The sequence below is a fragment of the Lycium barbarum genome, chromosome 6, assembly GCF_019175385.1.
Source record: "Lycium barbarum isolate Lr01 chromosome 6, ASM1917538v2, whole genome shotgun sequence".
Lineage (NCBI taxonomy): Eukaryota > Viridiplantae > Streptophyta > Magnoliopsida > Solanales > Solanaceae > Lycium > Lycium barbarum.
The window spans coordinates 114,126,288-114,146,172 of NC_083342.1; the positions used below are offsets into that span (position 1 = coordinate 114,126,288).

Here is a 19,885-nt window from a genome sequence, read left to right on the forward strand (position 1 = left end):
GCGACCAAAATGTATCATGATCTAAAGATAATGTATTGGTGGGATGGTATGAAAAGAGATATAGCGGAATTCGTAGCTCAATGCCCAAATTGCCAGCAAGTGAAAGTTGAGCATCAGAAGCCAGGAGGCTTATTGCAGGCTATAGAAATACCTATTTGGAAATGGGAAGTGATCAACATGGATTTCATTGTGGGATTACCTCGCTCTCGGGGTAAGTATGATTCGATATGGGTGATCGTGGATAGATTGACGAAAGCATCTCATTTCCTTCCAGTCAAAACAACGTACGCAGCAGAAGACTATGCAAGGCTATATCTCAAGGAAATCGTGCGGCTCCATGGCATACCATTGTCTATTATCACAGACAGGGGAGCACAGTTTACAGCTAAGTTCTGGAAGTCTTTTCAAGAAGGTTTGGGCACGCAAGTGAAATTTAGCACAGCATTTCATCCACAGACCGATGGGCAAGCCGAGCGTACTATTCAAACCTTAGAAGATATGCTCCGGGCGTGTGTGTTAGATTTTGGTGGAAGCTGGGATGATCATTTACCCCTCATTGAATTTTCATATAACAACAGCTATCATTCTAGTATACAAATGGCTCCATACGAAGCGTTATATGGAAGGAAATGTAGATCTCCAATCGGATGGTTCGAAGTAGGAGAAGCACAATTAGTGGGCCCTGAATTGGTCCAGCAAGCAATAGAAAAGGTCAAGGTGATTCGAGATCGGTTGTTGACAGCCTAAAGTTGCCAAAAGTCCTATGCGGACAACCGCCGACGAGATTTGGAGTTTCAGATTCATGATTGGGTGTTCTTGAAAGTGTCGCCAATGAAGGGGGTGATGAGATTTGGCAAGAAAGGGAAGATAAGTCCGAGGTATATCGGACCCTACAAAATCATCCGCAAGGTGGGACAGGTAGCCTATGAACTAGAGTTGCCTTCAGAGCTTGAATCAATCCATCCAGTCTTTCATGTTTCAATGCTCCGCAAGTGTGTTGGAGATCCCACAAAGATTGTCCCGATAGATGATGTGCAAATAGCGGAAAAGTTAACTTATGAAGAAGTGCCTATTTCCATCTTAGATAGACAAGTGCGAAAGCTTCGAAACAAAGAGGTAGCTTCCGTTAAGGTCCTGTGGCGGAACAACAACCGGGAAGAAATGACTTGGGAAGAGGAAGAGAGCATGAAGTCAAAGTATCCCCACTTATTCCAACCCCCAGGAGAAATCCAAGACGAAACGCCAACGAGATAAGGTATGTATGCACTAATATTTATGATTTTGGTCGTGTGTGGCCACAAATATGTTGCTATTGTGATGTAGCCCTATGAGGCGATGATATTATGGGTTGTTGTGACAGGTTAGTAGTGCCATAGTACAGGGGAAACTCTGGCGAAATTTTTGTAGAATTCCCGAGCGTTTAACATTCGAGGACGAATGTTCCCAAGGGGGGGAGAATGTTACACCCCGGAAAATTTTCGTTCGCGCACAGTGGATCGACTGGCGAAGGACAATTTCGAGTATCGAACTAGTGATGTCTTAATGATATTTAGGAGAAGAATTATAATTCCCCTTATGTTGGTAATGAAGTGCCAAGTAAGTTTCAAGAAGGACCCATAAGCCAAATATGGGCATAAGCCATCCAAAAAAGGGCGAGTTAAGGAAACACTTTCGGAGGATCTGGTATGTAGGGGTCAAAACTCCATTTTTAAGTCGGAATTTGGGAAAAACACCACAGTATGAAAGTTGTAGATAATTGAAAGATCTTTCCAACCATAGGTCGTGAGCCCTCACATCATATCGGGATCAAAAGTTATGGCCGTTCTACGACAGCCTGTTACGGGCAAAAATATCACCTTCTGGCACCATCCGCGACTCGCGGATGACCTGCGACTCGCGGATGCGACCCGAATTCATCGCGGATTGTGACAGTGAGGGGCGATCGTCTGGCAAGATCTGCGACACAACCTGCGACTCGCGGAGCATTTCCGCGACTTGCGAAGTGTGTCGCATGTCGTGCCAGTCCAGAAAATTCTGGACCTTTTTAAATGTACCCAACTCGTCCAAAAATCATTTTTTTCCATATTGTTGACCAAGGAACTCTCTAGAACTCTCTCCAACATCCATCTATAAGAGATATCAAAGGAAAACCAAGATCAACAACATCAATTACATGGAACCAAGTGTGTAGATTCAAGCAAAACTTGTCTTCTTCAAGGAAATTCAAGAAAGAGTGAAGTAGGGTTTTGGTGCTAAAGGGTTATTCTCTTTCAAGTCTTGTTCAACCATCATCCAAGGTGAGTTTTATGATCATCCCATGTTGTTTAAGGTCTTAGAAAGCTTAGATGCTTGAAATGTAGAGAAGCATAACAAATGGGTCATTCAAGAGTGAATAGTGTCATGTTTGGTTAGTAGTGGAATTGAATCATGGATTATAGGGTGTTGTGAGTATGAATAGGTTATAAATGACTTGTAAACCCTGAGATAAATGTGATACGTGAGAAAATACGATATCGAACCTATAACCATAAATGTGATGAAATTGGAGAGAAATGGTGAATTTTGCTAAATGCACATAGATGATGATTGTGATATTGTGAGTAGCATTGGGAATGTTGGGAGTTGATATAGAATATGGGAAAAGTAGTATAAACAAAGGAAGTGCTGCCCAATTTTTCCTAGAAATAACGACGCGTTCTCATAGTTATTTAGCTAATGTACCTCGCATTCTTTAATGAAGGTGACGACGTAACATCGGAGGTGAACGAGAGACTGATAGCTTAGCTAAACGACAAAGGTATGTGAGGCTAGTCCTTCCTTCTAATGACATGAATCTCTTAGCTTGAATTCCTATTCCTTTCATGAGCTCTCACCTCCTAAGAAGTTAGAGGCTTATGCCTATGAATGTCTATGTGGATTAAGCTATTCGATGTGAGGATGTTATTCCTTGCCTACACTCACCTTATGTACTAGTCCTTTCAAGGTGAGGCAGAATGTCCATAATGGCTCCATAACGTAACCGGGGGATTACGACCTTACGTCACCCCGATATGGTAAAGTTTATCTTGAGTCTTATATACGCATTAGGATAAGATAAGTAATTTATGATGAGCATATTATTATGAGTATTTTGCATTGAGCATGTCATGAGCATTTTACACCGTGCCTAGTTGGCCGGGCAGTCACCGCCAAGGCGGGCAGCTATACGGAGACACCATGACCTTCGGGCATGGGCAGACACCACTAGTGGGCGGCATGAGACGGTACCCTGGACGCGGGAGGCCTGGACGCGGGCTAATGTTATTGATTATCACACCGTTCCGATATGGACGGGCAGCTTGCATATTATGCATATATGAGATTATGATGAGTATGAGTAAGACAACATGCAATACTTCTTTTATGATTATCATTCAGATTTAGATGTTTCATATTGATGTTCACATTATATTATCACTGTCTTTCTTCATTTTTATGCCTCTCATACTCAGTACAATGTTCGTACTGACGTCCTTTTTCTTTGGACGCTGTGTTCATGCCCACAGGTAGGCAGGGAGGAGACGTTGCTCCAGATTCCTAGAGTTGCCAGCCGATTAAAAGCCCTCCATTGCTCCGGAGGTGCCTATGACAATCTTTTGTGTACAGTTGTATATGTGTCAGTTCATAGAGGCTCGTAGATACTCGATGTGGGTTGTATGGTCTCAGGGAATGGTCATTTTGCATGCATGTACATATATGTATTATTTTGCTAGCCTATAGGGCTCAAGTATATACAGTACTTTTGTTTCCAAATGAAAATGTTTTTCTTATAAATTAACTATGAAGTGGATAATCGATTGACAAAGAGGCTAAGGAGTAGTAACACGAGTGGTGCTCGGTGGTTAGCACGGGTACCCGTCGCGGCCCTTAGCCGGGTCGTGACAGATTCAACCTATGAAACTCTAAAAACTTAAAGAACAAGAAAATGGAAAATAGGGATGGGGAAGATTAGGAATAGAAGAAAGGTAGATGGATAAATACTAGACCTAATTGATAAGAAATCTATAGGCAAACTTAGGTATTTGAAACCTAAGCCCTCCTAATGGGATTTCAATCAATGAAATTTAGCGATTTGGAATTCAAGAAGTTACCTAATTTTGGAAGATCACAAATGAGCAACTCAATATGATTCCAATGGAAATAAACAATTCACTTTGCAACTAAGAATCACACTTAGAATTACGCAACCAAACAAACTATATTATGATTAATAACCTAACAAACTATTACACTCAAGTTCTTCAACATTCAAGCTAGGGATGAAAATAAGACAAGTCTTCTATTTATAGTCTAGGGTTTTACACCAAAGGCCCAAAAGTGGCACTTTGCAAAACTACCCCCAAACATGGGTCTTCATTCATCCAATGGTCAGAAACTTACAAATGCGGCCTCCAATTTGAACCCTTGGCCTAGAATTGCATTCTTGGCCAAGATTTGCATCTAACGCCCACAGTTTGCAAAACTGTCCCTCTTTAACATCTAGCCACTTTGAGAGGAGGTCATCTCTTGGTCTTTTAGGCCTTCCCAAGCTATTTCCCAAACATTGTAAGCTTTGTCCATCTTCTCTCCAAGCTCTTCCAAGGCTCCTTTCTTCATGAACATGGCTTGTATCTCTTGGAGCTCCCTTGCTTGACTTCTAGTGAATGGCCTTGAGCTAGGTGGGGTCATCACCGGCCCTGCAACTGGCTTCGGAAAGGCCTTAAAACTCGAAACTTCCTCCAAACGAGATGCCACTGCTGTTGCATGCTGAACCCCTGGAGCCTGTGCTCTGCTCGGACCTGGGGCTGCTACTCCTGCGCCCCTACCTGCTGGACCAGCTGGAATAGCCCCAGCCTGTGCTAACCCATGCAACCAATTCAGCACTTGTGCCATCGCGTCTGGTATAACCTAAGCAGCTGCAGCTCCTGGTGGAACTGGTACTACTGCTGGCTGGGCTGGTGCGGCTGCATCTCCCGCTGCCTCGTTAAGAACCGCTGGAGGCACGGGGTCAACCATTGGGACGCCACCCCCCGCTAGGGCTGCCCCTCTGCCAGCTCATCTGCCTCCACCTCTACCTCTAGCTACTACTGCGCGTGTTCTCGCCATCTGCGAAAGAATGAAGGATAGTCAGATACCAATTTGAATCAGCAGATTCCAATTGGAATCAAGTAGCACGAAAGAAAGAAGGAAAAGGGAGTTTTCCTAGTGTCCGGCAGCCCCTCGAAGATAAGTACAGACGTCTCGTTATCGATCCGCAAGACTCTGCTAGACATGTCCTTGTATGGTGAGATCAACGAACCTAAAGCTCTGATACCAACTTTGTCACGGTCCAACAAGCCATGACTGGCACCCAACTAAACCCTAGTAGGCGAACCAACACACAAGATATATATTCATTCAAGTTTGATTTTATATTAACCAAGTTAAGCAATTATACTCATTCACACATCAAATAAACTAAATAAGTCATGCCATAAAATACTAAAATACGTGCAAAAGTTCTAACCATTACAAAATCCCCAAAATTCGAAAGTCATCGTACAGGACTCTAATCTAAAATATGTCTAAGAAATGCAATCTGACTAATAAATAGCCATAATGTCCAGAATACGAAAAGATATCATAGAAGGAAGATCTAAGTTCACAATAACATCACTACACAAGGGGGTTAAGGTTAAAGGAATCAATCGGTTAAAACCATAGCAAACTTTAAATGGGGTCGCAAATTCTATTAAAGGCAAACAATCCTCCCAAGAAGTAGGCTTTTTCCTAATCATACACCTAAGCATGCTTCCAAGAGTCCTATTGAGTACTTCGGTTTGCCCATCCGTTTGAGGGTGGCAAGAAGTAGAGAATAAAAGCTTGGTGCCAAGTGCACTCCATAGACTCTTCCAAAAATGACTAAGGAATTTAGAATCCCTATCACTAACAATAGTTCTAGGAACTCCATGCAATTTAAGCACATGATTCATAAACAAAGATGTTACATGAGATGCATCATCACATTTATGGCATGGTATAAAATGAGACATTTTTTAGAACCTATCTATCATAACAAAAATGCTATCATGACCCTTTTTGGTTCTTGGAAGACCCAACACAAAATCCATAGAAATGTCTATCTAAGGACCAATAGGAGTAGGAAGGGGAGTAAACATACCTTGGGGCTGATTCTTGGACTTGGCTTGCTTGCATTCCAAACATTTACCATATAGCTTCTCAACATCATGCCGCATCTTGGGCCAATAGAATTGCTTATCCAAAATGTCAAGTGTCTTGGCCACTCCAAAATGGCCCATAATTCCACCACTATGTGCTTCCTTGATGAACAACTCTCTCCATGAGCTCATTGGAACACAAACTCTACAATCCATAAATAGGAACCCATCAACAAGTTGGAATCGATCGACCCTCCTCCCTTGGTTCAACTCCTCACAATTTGCCTTAAAGTCGGGATCTTGAGAATAGAATCCCTTAAGGATTTCAAAACCCATCATTCTAGAACTCATTGTATTGAGCAAGACATACCTTATAGACAAAGCATCCGCCACCACATTATCTTTACCTTTTTTATAATGGATCACATAAGGGAAAGCTTATATCAATTCTACCCACTTGGCATGCTTTTGTTGAGCTTGGATTGACCCTTCAAATGCTTCAAGGATTCATGATCCGAACGAATCACAAATTCTTTGTGCCACAAATAATGTTACCAATGGGTCAAAACCATTACAAGTGCATACAACTCCTTGTCATAGGTTGAGTAGTTCAGACGCCCTCTTAAGCTTCTCACTAAATAGGCTAACGGTTTGCCTTCTTGCATCAAGACACCACCTATGCCAACTCCGGAAGCATTACACTCTACTTCAAAGGTCTTCTCGAAATTGGCAATTGTAACAAAGGTGCTGAACTCAACAAAGACTTCAATTCTTAGAATGCCTTTTCTTGTTTATCCCCTCACACAAAAGGAACCTCCTTTTTAATCAATTTGGTCATTGGAGAGGTAATTGTATTAAAGACCTTTACAAATCTTCTATAGAAACTTGCCAACCCATGGAAACTCCTCACATCGGTTGCATTTTTGGGAGTTGGCCAAGTTCTAATGGATTCCACCTTTTCTTCATCAACCTCAACACCATGGACACTTACCACAAAACCTGAGAACACCACTTTGTCAACCCCAAAAGCACAATTCTTCATGTTAGCAAACAACTTCTTATGCATTAAGACATCAAACACTAGCCTTAAATGGCTCACATGTTCTTCCATAGATTTGTTATAAACAAGAATATCATCAAAGTAGACAACAACAAAGTTATTTATAAAGGGTTTCAAAACATAGTTCATTAGGCGCATGAAAGTGCTAGGTGCATTGGTTAAGCCAAATGGCATAACAAGCCATTCATATAGACCAAACTTGGTCTTAAAGGCCGTTTTCCATTCATCACCCAGATTTGTACGAATTTGGTGATAACCACTTCTAAGATCAATTTTTGAAAACAAATTAGAGCCACAAAGTTCATCTAACATATCATTGAGTCTACGAATGGGATGTCTATACTTTACCGTGATTTTGTTAACGGCTCTACAATCGATGCACATCCTCCAAGTGCCATCCTTTTTTGGAACAAGAATCACCGGTGCGGCACATGGGCTAAGGCTTTCCTTGACTAGACCCTTCTTGAGTAGCTCCTCAACTTGTCTTCGCAACTCTTTTGTTTCCTCCGAATTGCTCCTACATGTCGGCTAATTCGATATTTGAGAACCTGGTATAAAATCAATTTGGTGCTCAATACCTCTCAAAGGAGGTAAGCCATTGGGCATTTCTTCCGGAACAATGCTTCATATTCCTACAAAAGAGAAGATATACTACTAGGAAAAGTGCTAGTATCTTGGTTAGCATTTAAGAAAAGGTCCTTGTTGACAAGACACACCATGAAGTGCCTCTCATCAAGCCCCTTTAAGCAATTACTTGTTTTGGCCAACAAACATTTCTTGGAACCATCCTGAGATGTTCCCTCTCCACTTATGACCAATAAAGTCTCCCTCTTACTATTCTCCTTGTCTTCCTTTTGATACTTTTCCCGAAGCTCCCTCGTCACTCTATAATCCTCACTCACTTGGTAAGAGGTTAGTGGGTTAAGAATGTACTTTTTCCCCTTGACCACAAATGAGTACTTGTTAGTTCTCCTACTATGTTGGGCATCAATATCAAATTGCCAAGGTCTTCCAAGCAATAGATGGCAAGCTTACATTGGCACCACATCACAGAAAATCTCATCTTGGTACTTGCCAATGCTAAATTTGATGACGACTTTTTTGTTGACCCTCATTTCTCCACATTCATTAAACTATTGGAGTTTATAGGGACTAGTATGCTTGCGGGTGGGGAATTTCATACTTTTAACCAAAAATTAGCTAACAGCGTTCGTACAACTCCCACCATCAATAATCAAGGAATACACCTTGTCCACAATTTTACACCTTGCATGGAACAAATTCTCCCTTTGGTCACTCTCTTCCCTAGCTAGAGCCCTCATGGCTCTTCTAGTCACAATAGCATGATTCAAGGCTTCTTTATAACTTATCTCAACCTCTTCATCGGAATCACCCTCATACTCAATTCTTTCTCCCTCGTCATCATTACCATTCCCACTCTCATCTTCATCATCGGTTCGGTACTTCTCCCTCACAATAGTAATTGTCCTCCGATTGGGACAACCACTTGCATAGTGCCCTCTTCTTTGGAACTTAAAGCATTAGATGGTAGAAAGACGATCATAGTTGGTTTTAGAGTTGTTACCTCCTTTAGCCTTATCTTCACCCTTGGCTTTGTAGTTGAACTTGGCTTGAGGTGTTGGAGTGTTGGTCTTGGGCTTTTCCCAAGTGGAAGTTTTCCACTTTTCTTTGCCATTGCTCTAAGTTGAAGAAGATTTGCCCTTGTCTTTATAAGATTTCTCCTCCTTTAGATCCGCTTCAACCTTGGATGCATTGTGGAATGCCTCTTCTAGAATATTATAAGTCTTGAGCCTCATGGGTTTATCAATGTCACGGTTCAAGTAGGCTACGAACCTTTTAATAGTGCACTCCTCATGTTCTTCTAGCTTGGCTTTCATCCACAAGTCCTCAAACTCATCAAAGTACTCTTCCATGCTTTTCCACCCTTATTTCAACAAGTACACCCTGTTGATTGCATCTTGACAATATGTGGGTGGAAGCCACCTTGTTTCCATGAGCTCAATCAAGTCGTTCCAAGTTGGAAGATCATACATGTGTTGTTGAGCCCTTTGTAACTTCTTAGATTCCCACCACATGGAAGCGTATCCCTCAAATTGAGTGAGGACATACTTTGTCTTTAAGGCCTCAGACACATTGTTGGTGAGGAAGATGCGTTCACTTTGTAGCTTCCACTCAAAGAACTCTTCTGGGTTGCTACCTCCTTGGAAAGTAGGGAGGTTGACCTTGATTGTGTTTAAAGTCCGGTCATTGTCTTGCCATCTCTCTCGGTCTTCATACCCTTGAGCCCTTTCTTGGTCGACATGACCTTGGAACCTGGCATCATGACCCGAAAATCTCCCAAAGCCTCTTTGTCTCCCTCTACCCCGGTTGTTCATCTCTCCTCGCCTTCCTCTTTAACGGTTCTCATCCCACCACCGCTCCTCATAGTCTACTTTCTCCTATTGGTTTGGATATTGGTTTTGGTATTGATTTTGGTATTAGTTTTGGTATTGGTTTTGGTTAAGAAAGGGATCTTGTATTTGGGCTTGGGGTGCTTGTTGTAAGATTACTTGAGGGATTGCCTCATTCGGGTTGTTTTGGTAAACTTGGGGATAGGTTTTTCGATTGGTGTTTTAGAATGTTGATTTTAGGGTGGAAGGTTGGTTGTTTGGGGTGGTGGAGCTCTTTGGGTGGAGATAGTTATGGTGTTGGGGTTACACAAGGTATGTGATTGTCCGGGGGTAATGGTTGGTGTGGTATCTTGTGTTTTATCCCCATCACTTTCATTACTAGAACGGGGAGTGCCCATTCTACTCGAACCATCAGCTTGAACTTTCTCAATACTCACCATTCGCTCATGCATACCATGCAATTTCCCATCCATAACATCTATCTTAGCTTCTAATTTGGATTTCATCGCTGCCTTTCTTTGGAGAATCAATTCTATCCCCTCCATGTTAGGGAAATCTTGCGTATTTTGAACCGACATTTAAACCTGCAAAACTAGCACACAACATTAGTAATAAAATCCTAACTTCACTTGTATTCAACTCTCGAAGTTGTTGATGAATCGCTTAACCAATCGAATTCACACGGTTTCTTATACTTTGTGGTAGAATGGATTCTTGTTAAGATGAAAGAAGGATGACTCAAACCAAACGAACAAGAGCCAAAGAACTTTCAACGAAATAAATGGAAAAAACTTAAGAAGAATTAGCACGAAGTGAATTCGGACTCAAGAAATAGTTAACAACTAATACAAGCGATTACTAGTTGTTAATTAGTTGTAAGAATCAAAGAAAAGAGATTAGGAAAGATTCAAACCGTTTTTGACACTTAGAAAAAAATTTGATTTTTTTTTATCAGGTGTTGGCCATGCGTCGCGGGCCCAACACGCAAAATTTAGCCTCTGAAGTTGCGCTACACGAGCGTTGAAGGCGCTTTGCGGGTGTGGCATGTGACTGTCCATGCGCATTGCTCAGGCGACACACGCACCCCTGAAATGTTTTTCTTGAAGTTTGTGCGGATTATTCTGATTTTTTTTATGCTGTGGGAACCTTCCAAACTTAGTATTTTCCCTTTTTGGTCCTATTTAACACCTTTTGACCCTTTGACTAAAAATTTGAAGATCAAACACCTTTCTTAGGTCACCTTCTTCCTTTGAAGATATGAACAACCTCAAGAACACAAGAACAATTCAAAATTTCATCTACCTTCAATTCAACTCCGAATTCTCTCAAATTTCAGATCTAGGCTCCCTTTGACACGAAGAACAAAGCCCACTATATTTTAGCCTTCAATTTCAACCGAACCACAAGACCCACTTTTCAATTTCTTGAGTTCTTCAAAGCTTCAAAGCTCAACAATGGTGATTCACTCCAAACTTAACCAAAAAACTCAAATCTTGGGTTTACGGGTTTTGGATATCAACAAACTCAAATATAACTTCAAATTCGAGAAACAAGAACAAAATTTTTGGGGGTTTTAGAATATGGATTTTTTTTTGGGATTTATATATATATATATATATATATATATATATATATTATTTTATTTTTTGAATTTTCTTTGAACTAAGGATTGAAGAATGTAAGAACACTCTTCTAAACTAGCTCTTGATACCAAATGATAAGATGCAACCTATGAAACTCTAAAAACTTAAAGAACAAGAAAATGGAAAATAGGGATGGGGAAGATTAGGAATAGAAGAAAAGCAGATGGATAAATATTAGACCCAATTGATAAGAAATCTATAGGCAAACTTAGGTATTTGAAACCTAAACCCTCCTAGTGGGATTTCAATCAATGAACCTTAGCAATTTGGAATTCAAGAAGTTACCCAATTTTGGAATACCACAAATGAGCAATTCAATATGATTCCAATGGAAATAAAAAATTCACTTTGCAACTAAGAATCACACTTAGAATTACGCAGCCAAACAAACTATATTATGATTAATAACCTAACAAACCATTACACTCAAGTTCTTCAATATTCAAGCTAGGGATGAAAATAAGACAAGTCATTTATTTATAGTCTAGGGCTTTACACCAAAGGCCCAAAAGTGGCACTTTGCAAAATTACCCCCAAACATGGGTCTTCATTCATCCAATGGTCATAAACTTGCAAATGTGGCCTGCAATTTGAACCCTTGGCCTAGAATTACATTCTTGGCCAAGATATGGATCCAACGCCCACAGTTTGCAAAAATGTCCTTCTTTAACATCTAGCCACTTTGAGAGGAGGTCATATCTGGGTCTTCTAGGCCTTTCCAAGCTATTTCCCAAACATTGTAAGCTTTGGCCATCTTCTCTCCAAGCTCTTCCAAGGCTCCTTTCTTCATGAACATGGCTTGTATCTCTTGGAGCTCCCTTGCTTGACTTCTAGTGAATGGCCTTGAGCTAGGTGGGGTCATATCAGAAGTTGAAGACAGATTCAAGGTGGATCAGTTCAAGTTGCAACCAACTCGACGATAATGAAGTTTTTTGTCCAAAAAAAAAAAAAAGATATCTGGAGTACTACATGTGGAGATAATTTTTAATCATATTTCAACAATCTTGTTGCTCCATATTTTTAAAACAAACGTAATTTTAACTCATGCTTACTTTAACGCATGAGCTTCAATTTTAAACTCATGTTTACTTTTAACATATGAGCTCAAATTTTTAACCCTTGCTTATTTTAAACGCTTGGGCCAATTTCAACCCATGTTCACTTTTAACGCATGGGCTCCAGTTTCAACCTGTGCTTACTTTTAAAGCACAAGGCTCAAATTTTCAACCTTACCCACTTTTAACAATGACAAGCAGCTGTGATGAAGCTTATATGAAGATGGATAATCAAATATTATTTAGCCAAAAAATTCAGGCCAAGGGGAGATTTGTTTGGGTTTGTCCTGAATTTCCTACCTTATTTGAATTCTACCATAATTGTGTTTTATTTCAAAAAGGGTTTCTTGATGGAAAAGGTTTCCTTGGTGGAAAAGATCTCTTCCATATTTGAATAATCCTTTCTTGGAGTAGAAGTTTTAGACTTCTATAAATAAAGATCTTTTCTTCTCATTGAATAACACAATAGCATCCACAATGTAGTCATTAACAGAGTCTTGTTTAGGGGGAGGTTTTTTCTCTCAAAAAATTTATGATTTTATATTTGCTTTTCATATGTAGATCAATTGATCAAACCATATTAGAATATTATGTCGCTTTTAGTATGTTTTTCTTTCTCGTCCGATTTATCGTCCTTTAAGGTTTATAATTGTAAGCTTCCGCATGACGCCTAATGATTTCGATCCCAACACTTTTGTATATGCCACGAGGTCCCTTTTTTTCCATTTACCATTTCGAAGATGGTAAGCTTTAATTTTATCATAATCCTCTTGATTCCGTTAGCTGTTAGCACTCCTCCTGTGCATTCTTATTGCTGCTTCTATCACAATTATTGGGTTAACTGTTGTTGGTTTTCTATATGTTACTATTATTGTGGCTTTCATTTTTTCCCCCATCCATTCCACTCCATTGTAAAGTTATTGTCCAATCTGTGTACGAAGTGTTATGAGGTGTTGAGCATAACGCATAACGATTTTTGGGGACATGTTGGACTTCCTCATAAGTAAGTCGTAGCGCGGTTTGAGATCACATAATTCAAATGATTATACAAATATAGTACCTTTATTTGATTCAACTCATACAGGTACATATCATCAATCAATCAGCGCATCAGTCATAATATTTGATGCACCACAGCCATCATGCATCTAGTGCCTTTTCATTTCCATTCACGTGCCTATATACAGTTTAACTTTATATATACCGATAGTGTAAGTTTGTTTTACACTATATATTATTAGGTCACCGGAAATGTATTTTTATAGGTAAACTTCCATAAATAATAGATTTTTAATCTTGAAGCTACGGTATATTACATGTTACAACAGATATAATCGGATTTTAATAGAGCCCAACTTCAAACCTGAAGTTTGTCAAATTGATTAAACTTTAAATCCTTAAAAATTGGTGGCTACCTGGTGTCATTTCTGGCATATGATGCCTAAGGCTATAACCTCCTCCATACGTGTGTTGGGAATGAACTTATATATCCTCATTATATGACAATATTTATACTTTTAAGTCCATGATCAGTAGTCATCATTCTGATTGCATGTATTCGGAGATATATATAACATTCCATATATAGATCACTTAAACCTCGCCATCTGACTAATTCCGTATGGCAGGGTTGGATTCGTGCTCTTGTTTGAGACAATATATACTATAGTAATCAGTAATCACACGTCTGACTTTCTCGATGGATTTGAGTTATATATTATAGTAAAAGATTTTATTATACGTTTAATCCGATGGTTTGACCCATGTGTACAAAGCCTTATGCGAGTCGACTAGTTCTTGGGCGTGTTATGTATAACTAGGATGCTCACTATATATATCATGCAAAATAATTGTCAACACGTTGGAGCTTTTTGAAAAAGTTAGGTTCTCAGATATAACAAACGTTGGACTTCCTCGTTGAGTCTGAGCAATACTTGAGAACACAATTACTATCACTACAAAAAAATGGATAATTTGCAGAGGTTAACAGTTGCAATACGCGGAGGTTTTAGCCTCTTCTAGCAGCTAGTGGAGGCTAAAACCTCCGCGAATTGCAACTTTCAACCTCCGCAAATTACCCTCTCTTTTTTTTAATGCTAATTCCAATTCTTAGAGCGCTTTCTTTAATTGAAATCGTCCTCGGACGTATAATCAAGTCAATCAGGGAGAACCTAGTTCATTCTATACGAGTTCGTCCAAACTCTTTAACTTTGGTTCAAATTTTATGTATGCATGTGTTTAGAAAAGTCTACTAAATTAGTATTAAAATAGACTTCAAACTCAACCCATAAAATTCAAATTTCATATCCGACTCTGGGGGCAATTAGCTACATTTGATCTATCATATATCTATCATGGTTTTTTATTTTCATGGACGTGCTTATATCTAGCCTTCCTCTTGCATCATATTAATGAGTAGGGTAACCTGTAGGACAGTTTGATTTTGTCCACTTAGATTTGAGAAAGCTTTTGGAAAAGCAATTTTGAGAATACTGCGGGGACAATATAATACTTGTACCACCGGGATATGAAGATAAATTGTATAGCCAAAATAGAAATAAATACAAAGATTGCAATGGCATCATGTTGACGTTTTGTTTATTCGCTCCATATTTTCATTTTATATGTTTGAAGAAAAACAAAAGACAGAAAGCTAAATATAGTATATATTGACATGACATATATCAACATCAAGCTAATTAAGACACCTCACCTTCTTCTAATTTGAGTCGCCTTTTTTCGATTTAAGACATCTCACCTTATTCTCAAACTCGATTACTGTACGTCCTGCACGCTTGGTTATATAATTATATATACAAACAAGGGAGCTTTTCAGAAATGTACGGTCCACTTTTGCACTTGATAACGAAATGTATGTTGGGCGTAACTCAACCTTTTTTCGAATTAAGACACCTCACCTTATTCTCAATTACTGTACGTCCTGCACACTTGGTTAAATAATTATATATCCAAACAAGGGAGCTTTTCAGAAATGTACGGTCCACTATTTCACTTGATAACGAAACGGGTGTTGCGCATAACTCAACCCAAAAGCTAGTTCATGAGGAGATGATTGTCCAAGACCATATAAGGAGTCCACGAGGTCCATATTATTAAGCAGGTTCCATCTCGATTATTGTAACTCGATGTTAGGCCCCCATATTAAAAGCTATCCACGCTCATAGATGTTCAGCCCTAGATGTGTGTGTGGGGTTGGGGGGAGGGGGTTGAAGAGTCCCATGTGGGGCTCTCAGGGGATGAGTGGTCTCTTTATATGTCTCGGATAATCCTCCCTTCTTAAGCTAGGTTTTGGAGTTGAGTTAGGCTCAAGTTCCATATCTAAACAACATTGTATTTCATCTGCATAGCCAATAATTAAAACAGCATGCAACCAAACAAATTATAGCTTAGATGCACAAAACACTATTTTTTCCAGCTAGTTCTTGAAATATCTCTCGGGGATATGCCATTGTCACCCTACCCTAGCCAAATGAAACTAAAAACGTTATATACCTATTTTAGCATTTGTGTTAAGGGCAGATACATTTTCATGGGGGAGATAGATCAGTGATTCAGAGAATCGTACCAAGCAGAAATGGGGCAACAGCCCATGTTAACTCCCTCCCATTGCCATAGGATGATGTGAGATATATGCAAATATATCACATGGGCAAATATGTGCCGACAATGCAAAACTCTATTTTGCACTTGATACGGAAAAGTTTTAGCTTTCAAGAAATAGACTAATTTGTCTTGCATTTTGTTCACCACGAAAACACAAGAGATATATAACCATTGGTATCGCATATTCGAAGGATAAGAAAATCCCACACTGCACGTAAAATTAGTTGCCTACTATTCTTACCTTATCCTCACATGATGATCACACTGACCTTGGCTTTGTTAAGTTTGTAAAAGAAACCATATTGGCATTCCTTACTAACCAACCAATAAATTAAAATTGAAAAAAAGAATTCCGAGAGCATGTATTCTACAAACAGCTTTTACGCCTCGTAAATTAAATAAAGTTTTTAAAATTCCCCCACTAGAATTCCGAGAGCATGTATTCTACAAGAAGCAACTTGCCTTAATTTTATGATACAATTTATATTCACTATTAGTGTGATGAAAGTTTTAAACTATTATTATTATATATAATTACCTTTCAACTAAACTACTGTGCTGACATGGAACAAGGGGAGATCGAGTTATTATGCCACGGAGAGACGAGAGTTGAGATGCCATGGAAAAACAAAAGATTAGTGAACTGAAACTCTGTACCTAAATGATATAATACATGGTGGGGTTACAACTATTAGATTACAAAATCAGTCTTTTATACATTAATGAGTGCATTTGGCAACTATTCTTTTTTTTTTTTTTATACTTCTGTATTCAGCCTTTGTCACTCTGATCCATCAAATAAAAAATGGAAATGAAAAAACCCTCTACTAGAATCCTGCCTATTTCTATTCAACATGCCATCCCCTGTTTGGTCAAACTTATTTTTATACAAAAGTGAGGTGTTTTGCCAAACTTTTGGAAGAAAATAAGTGTTTGTGGGTAGTAGCAGAAGCATTTTTTAAAAACTAAGAAAAATAGTTTTTGCCCAAAAGTACTTTTTTGAAAAGCACTTTTAAAAAAAATACACTTACAAGCACTTTTTAAAAGTCTGGTCAAACACTAATTGCTACACAAAAGTGCTTTTTTAACTTAATTGGCCTAACACAAACATTTTTTCGTCCAAAATGCTTTTTTGAAAAGCACTTTCAAAATAAACTGATTTTATAAACTTGGCCAAACATAACCATCCTTCAAACTTCTACAATGAAAAACCCTACTCTGCATCCCCATATGATTGTTTGGTCTTTCAAGAAAACATCTCTACCATCACGTACAAAATGCATAAGAGCTAAGGCCCAAGAGACACACGTCAGCTCAATTCTAACCTGTCTCAGGTCCAGTTTAATGTCATTTGTGTTTGGAAAAAAAAAGTGGTATAAAACAATAAAACTAAAGCAAGAATATTTGTAGAGAAACAGAGAAGCAATGAAAGGAACATCTCTATTTATAGGAGAATATTGATTTGGTCCCAAAGTTATTAGACCTAATATTTCTCCTAAAGATAGACATCCACAAGATATGATAATATCTATAACACTCTCCCTTTGATGTCTCTTTTGATAGATAATATGCCTCATTAAAATCTTACTAGAAAAAACCCCGTGGGAAAAAATTTAGTGAAGGAAAAAGAGTACACATTTCTAATTATACATATTTTGGTTGTATCATTAAAAACCTTACAAGAAAAACCCAGTGGGACAAAACCTCGTATGGAAAAAAGAGTACAACATGTATTAACTCCCCCTAATGAGAACTTCAGTCCAAGTGCTTGAGTCTTCGCATTCCAATCTTGTGCACCATCTTCTCGAAAGTTACAGTTGGTAGAGACTTAGTGAACAAATCAGCCATATTATCACACGAACGAATCTGTTGCACGTTGATATCACCATTCTTTTGGAGCTCGTGTGTGAAAAACAACTTTGGTAAAATGTGCCTTGTCCTATCTCCTTTTATGAATCCTCCCTTCAATTGAGCAATGCATGCTGCATTATCTTCATATATGATTGTGGATATTTTATCACATTTCAAACCACACTTTTCTCGAATGAGATGTATCATTGACCTCAGCCACACAACTTCTCGACTTGCTTCGTGAATTGTTATTATTTCAGCATAATTTGATGAGGTAGCTACGATAGACTGCTTTGTGGATCGCCAAGATATGGCAACACCCCCACATATAAACACATAGCCTGTTTGAGATCTAGCTTTGTGTGGGTCAGATAAATACCCTGCATCGGCATAACCAACAAGATCGGGATTGCAATTGTTAGAATAAAATAAGCCCAAATCGATTGTCCCTTTTAGATACCTCAATATGTGTTTAATTCCGTTCTAGTGTCTCTTTATAGGAGCACAACTATAACTTGCTAACACATTAACTGAAAATGCTACGTCAGGCCTTGTTGTATTGGCAAGATACATTAGCGCACCAATTGCACTAAGATATGGTACTTTAGGACCAAGAATTTTCTCATTCTTTTCTTGAGGTCGGAACAGATCTTTATTCACATCAAGTGATCGAACAATCATCATAGTACTTAATGGATGTGCTTCATCCATATAAAACCGTTTCAACACTTTCTCTGTATAGGCAGATTGATGGACAAAGATACCATTTGTCAAATGTTCAATTTGCAAACCAAGACATAATTTTGTCTTTCCAAGATCTTTCATCCCAAATTCCTTCTTTAAATAATCAGTTGCCTTTTTGAGCTCTGCAGGAGTTCCAATAAGGTTTATGTCGTCAACATATACAGCAAGTATAACAAACTCTGATATTGTGTTCTTTATAAAAACACATGGGCAAATGGCATCATTTGTATAGCCTTCTTTCAACAAATACTCACTAAGGCGGTTATACCACATGCGTCCGGATTGCTTCAGACCATATAATGCTCTTTGCAATCTGATTGAATACATTTCCCGAGACTTTGAACTACATGCTTCAGGCATCTTAAATCCTTCAGGAATTTTCATGTATATTTCATTTTCAAGTGATCCATAGAGATAGGCTGTAACCACATCCATTAAATGCATCTCAAGTCTTTTATGGACAGCGAAACTAATGAGATAACATAACGTTATTGCATCCATAACGGGTGAATACGTTTCTTCATAATCGACACCAAGCCTTTGTGAAAATCCTTGAGCAACAAGGCGTGCCTTATATCTTTGTATCTCATTTTTCTCATTTCTTTTCATTGATGCCTGATAAAGCTCAACCAAGTGCTTTGCAGTACGACAGGTACGTGCCCAGTGTCCACTTCCACCACATTGATAGCATTTATTTTCTGAGTCACATGCTTCTGGCACTTCATGCCTATCATTCTTCTTTTTCCCTCTCTAGTAGTGATTCTTCTTTGATGAATGATTAACACCAAGGGAAGAATTTCTTCCTTGACCATCATCACAACCACGACCACTATCACTACCACGACTAGGGCCACGACCTTTTCCACGCCTAGAGTAGTGAGCGTACACCTCATTCACTTCGGGGAGTGGTGCAGCGCAAATAGGCCGATTCTCGTGATTTTTCATTAGTAAATCATTATTTTGTTCAGCTACAAGAAGATGAGCAATCAAATCACAATACTTTGTGAAACCTTTCTCTCGATATTATTGCTGTAAGAGCACATTCGAGGCATGAAAGGTGGAGAACATCTTTTCCAGCTTATTAGAATCACTAATCGTTTATTCATATAATGTCAATATAGAATTAATTTTGAACATCTCAGAATTGTACTTCATAACTGATTTGAAATCTTGTAGCCTTAGATTAATCCATTCGTGTCGTGTTTTTGGGAGGAAGACCATCTGCAGGTGGTCATATCTTTCTTTTAAGTTTCTCCATAAAACGAACGGATCCTTAATAGTAAGATATTCAACCTTCAGGGCCTTATCAAGGTGATGACGC

The 19,885-nt window shown here is 38.9% G+C and overlaps 1 protein-coding gene across 1 annotated transcript; it reads right to left on the minus strand.

Annotated features, from left to right (window-relative positions):
• Positions 1 to 6,975: 6,975 nt before the first annotated feature.
• On the minus strand, positions 6,976 to 8,932 carry LOC132644422 (uncharacterized). Its single transcript, XM_060361017.1, has 4 exons — positions 8,822 to 8,932; positions 8,453 to 8,768; positions 7,873 to 8,266; positions 6,976 to 7,753 (listed from the first exon to the last, which is right to left on the minus strand). Exons 1-4 carry the CDS (start codon positions 8,930 to 8,932, stop codon positions 6,976 to 6,978), a joined length of 1,599 nt encoding a protein of 532 aa, XP_060217000.1.
• Between the last annotated feature and the right edge of the window lie 10,953 nt (positions 8,933 to 19,885).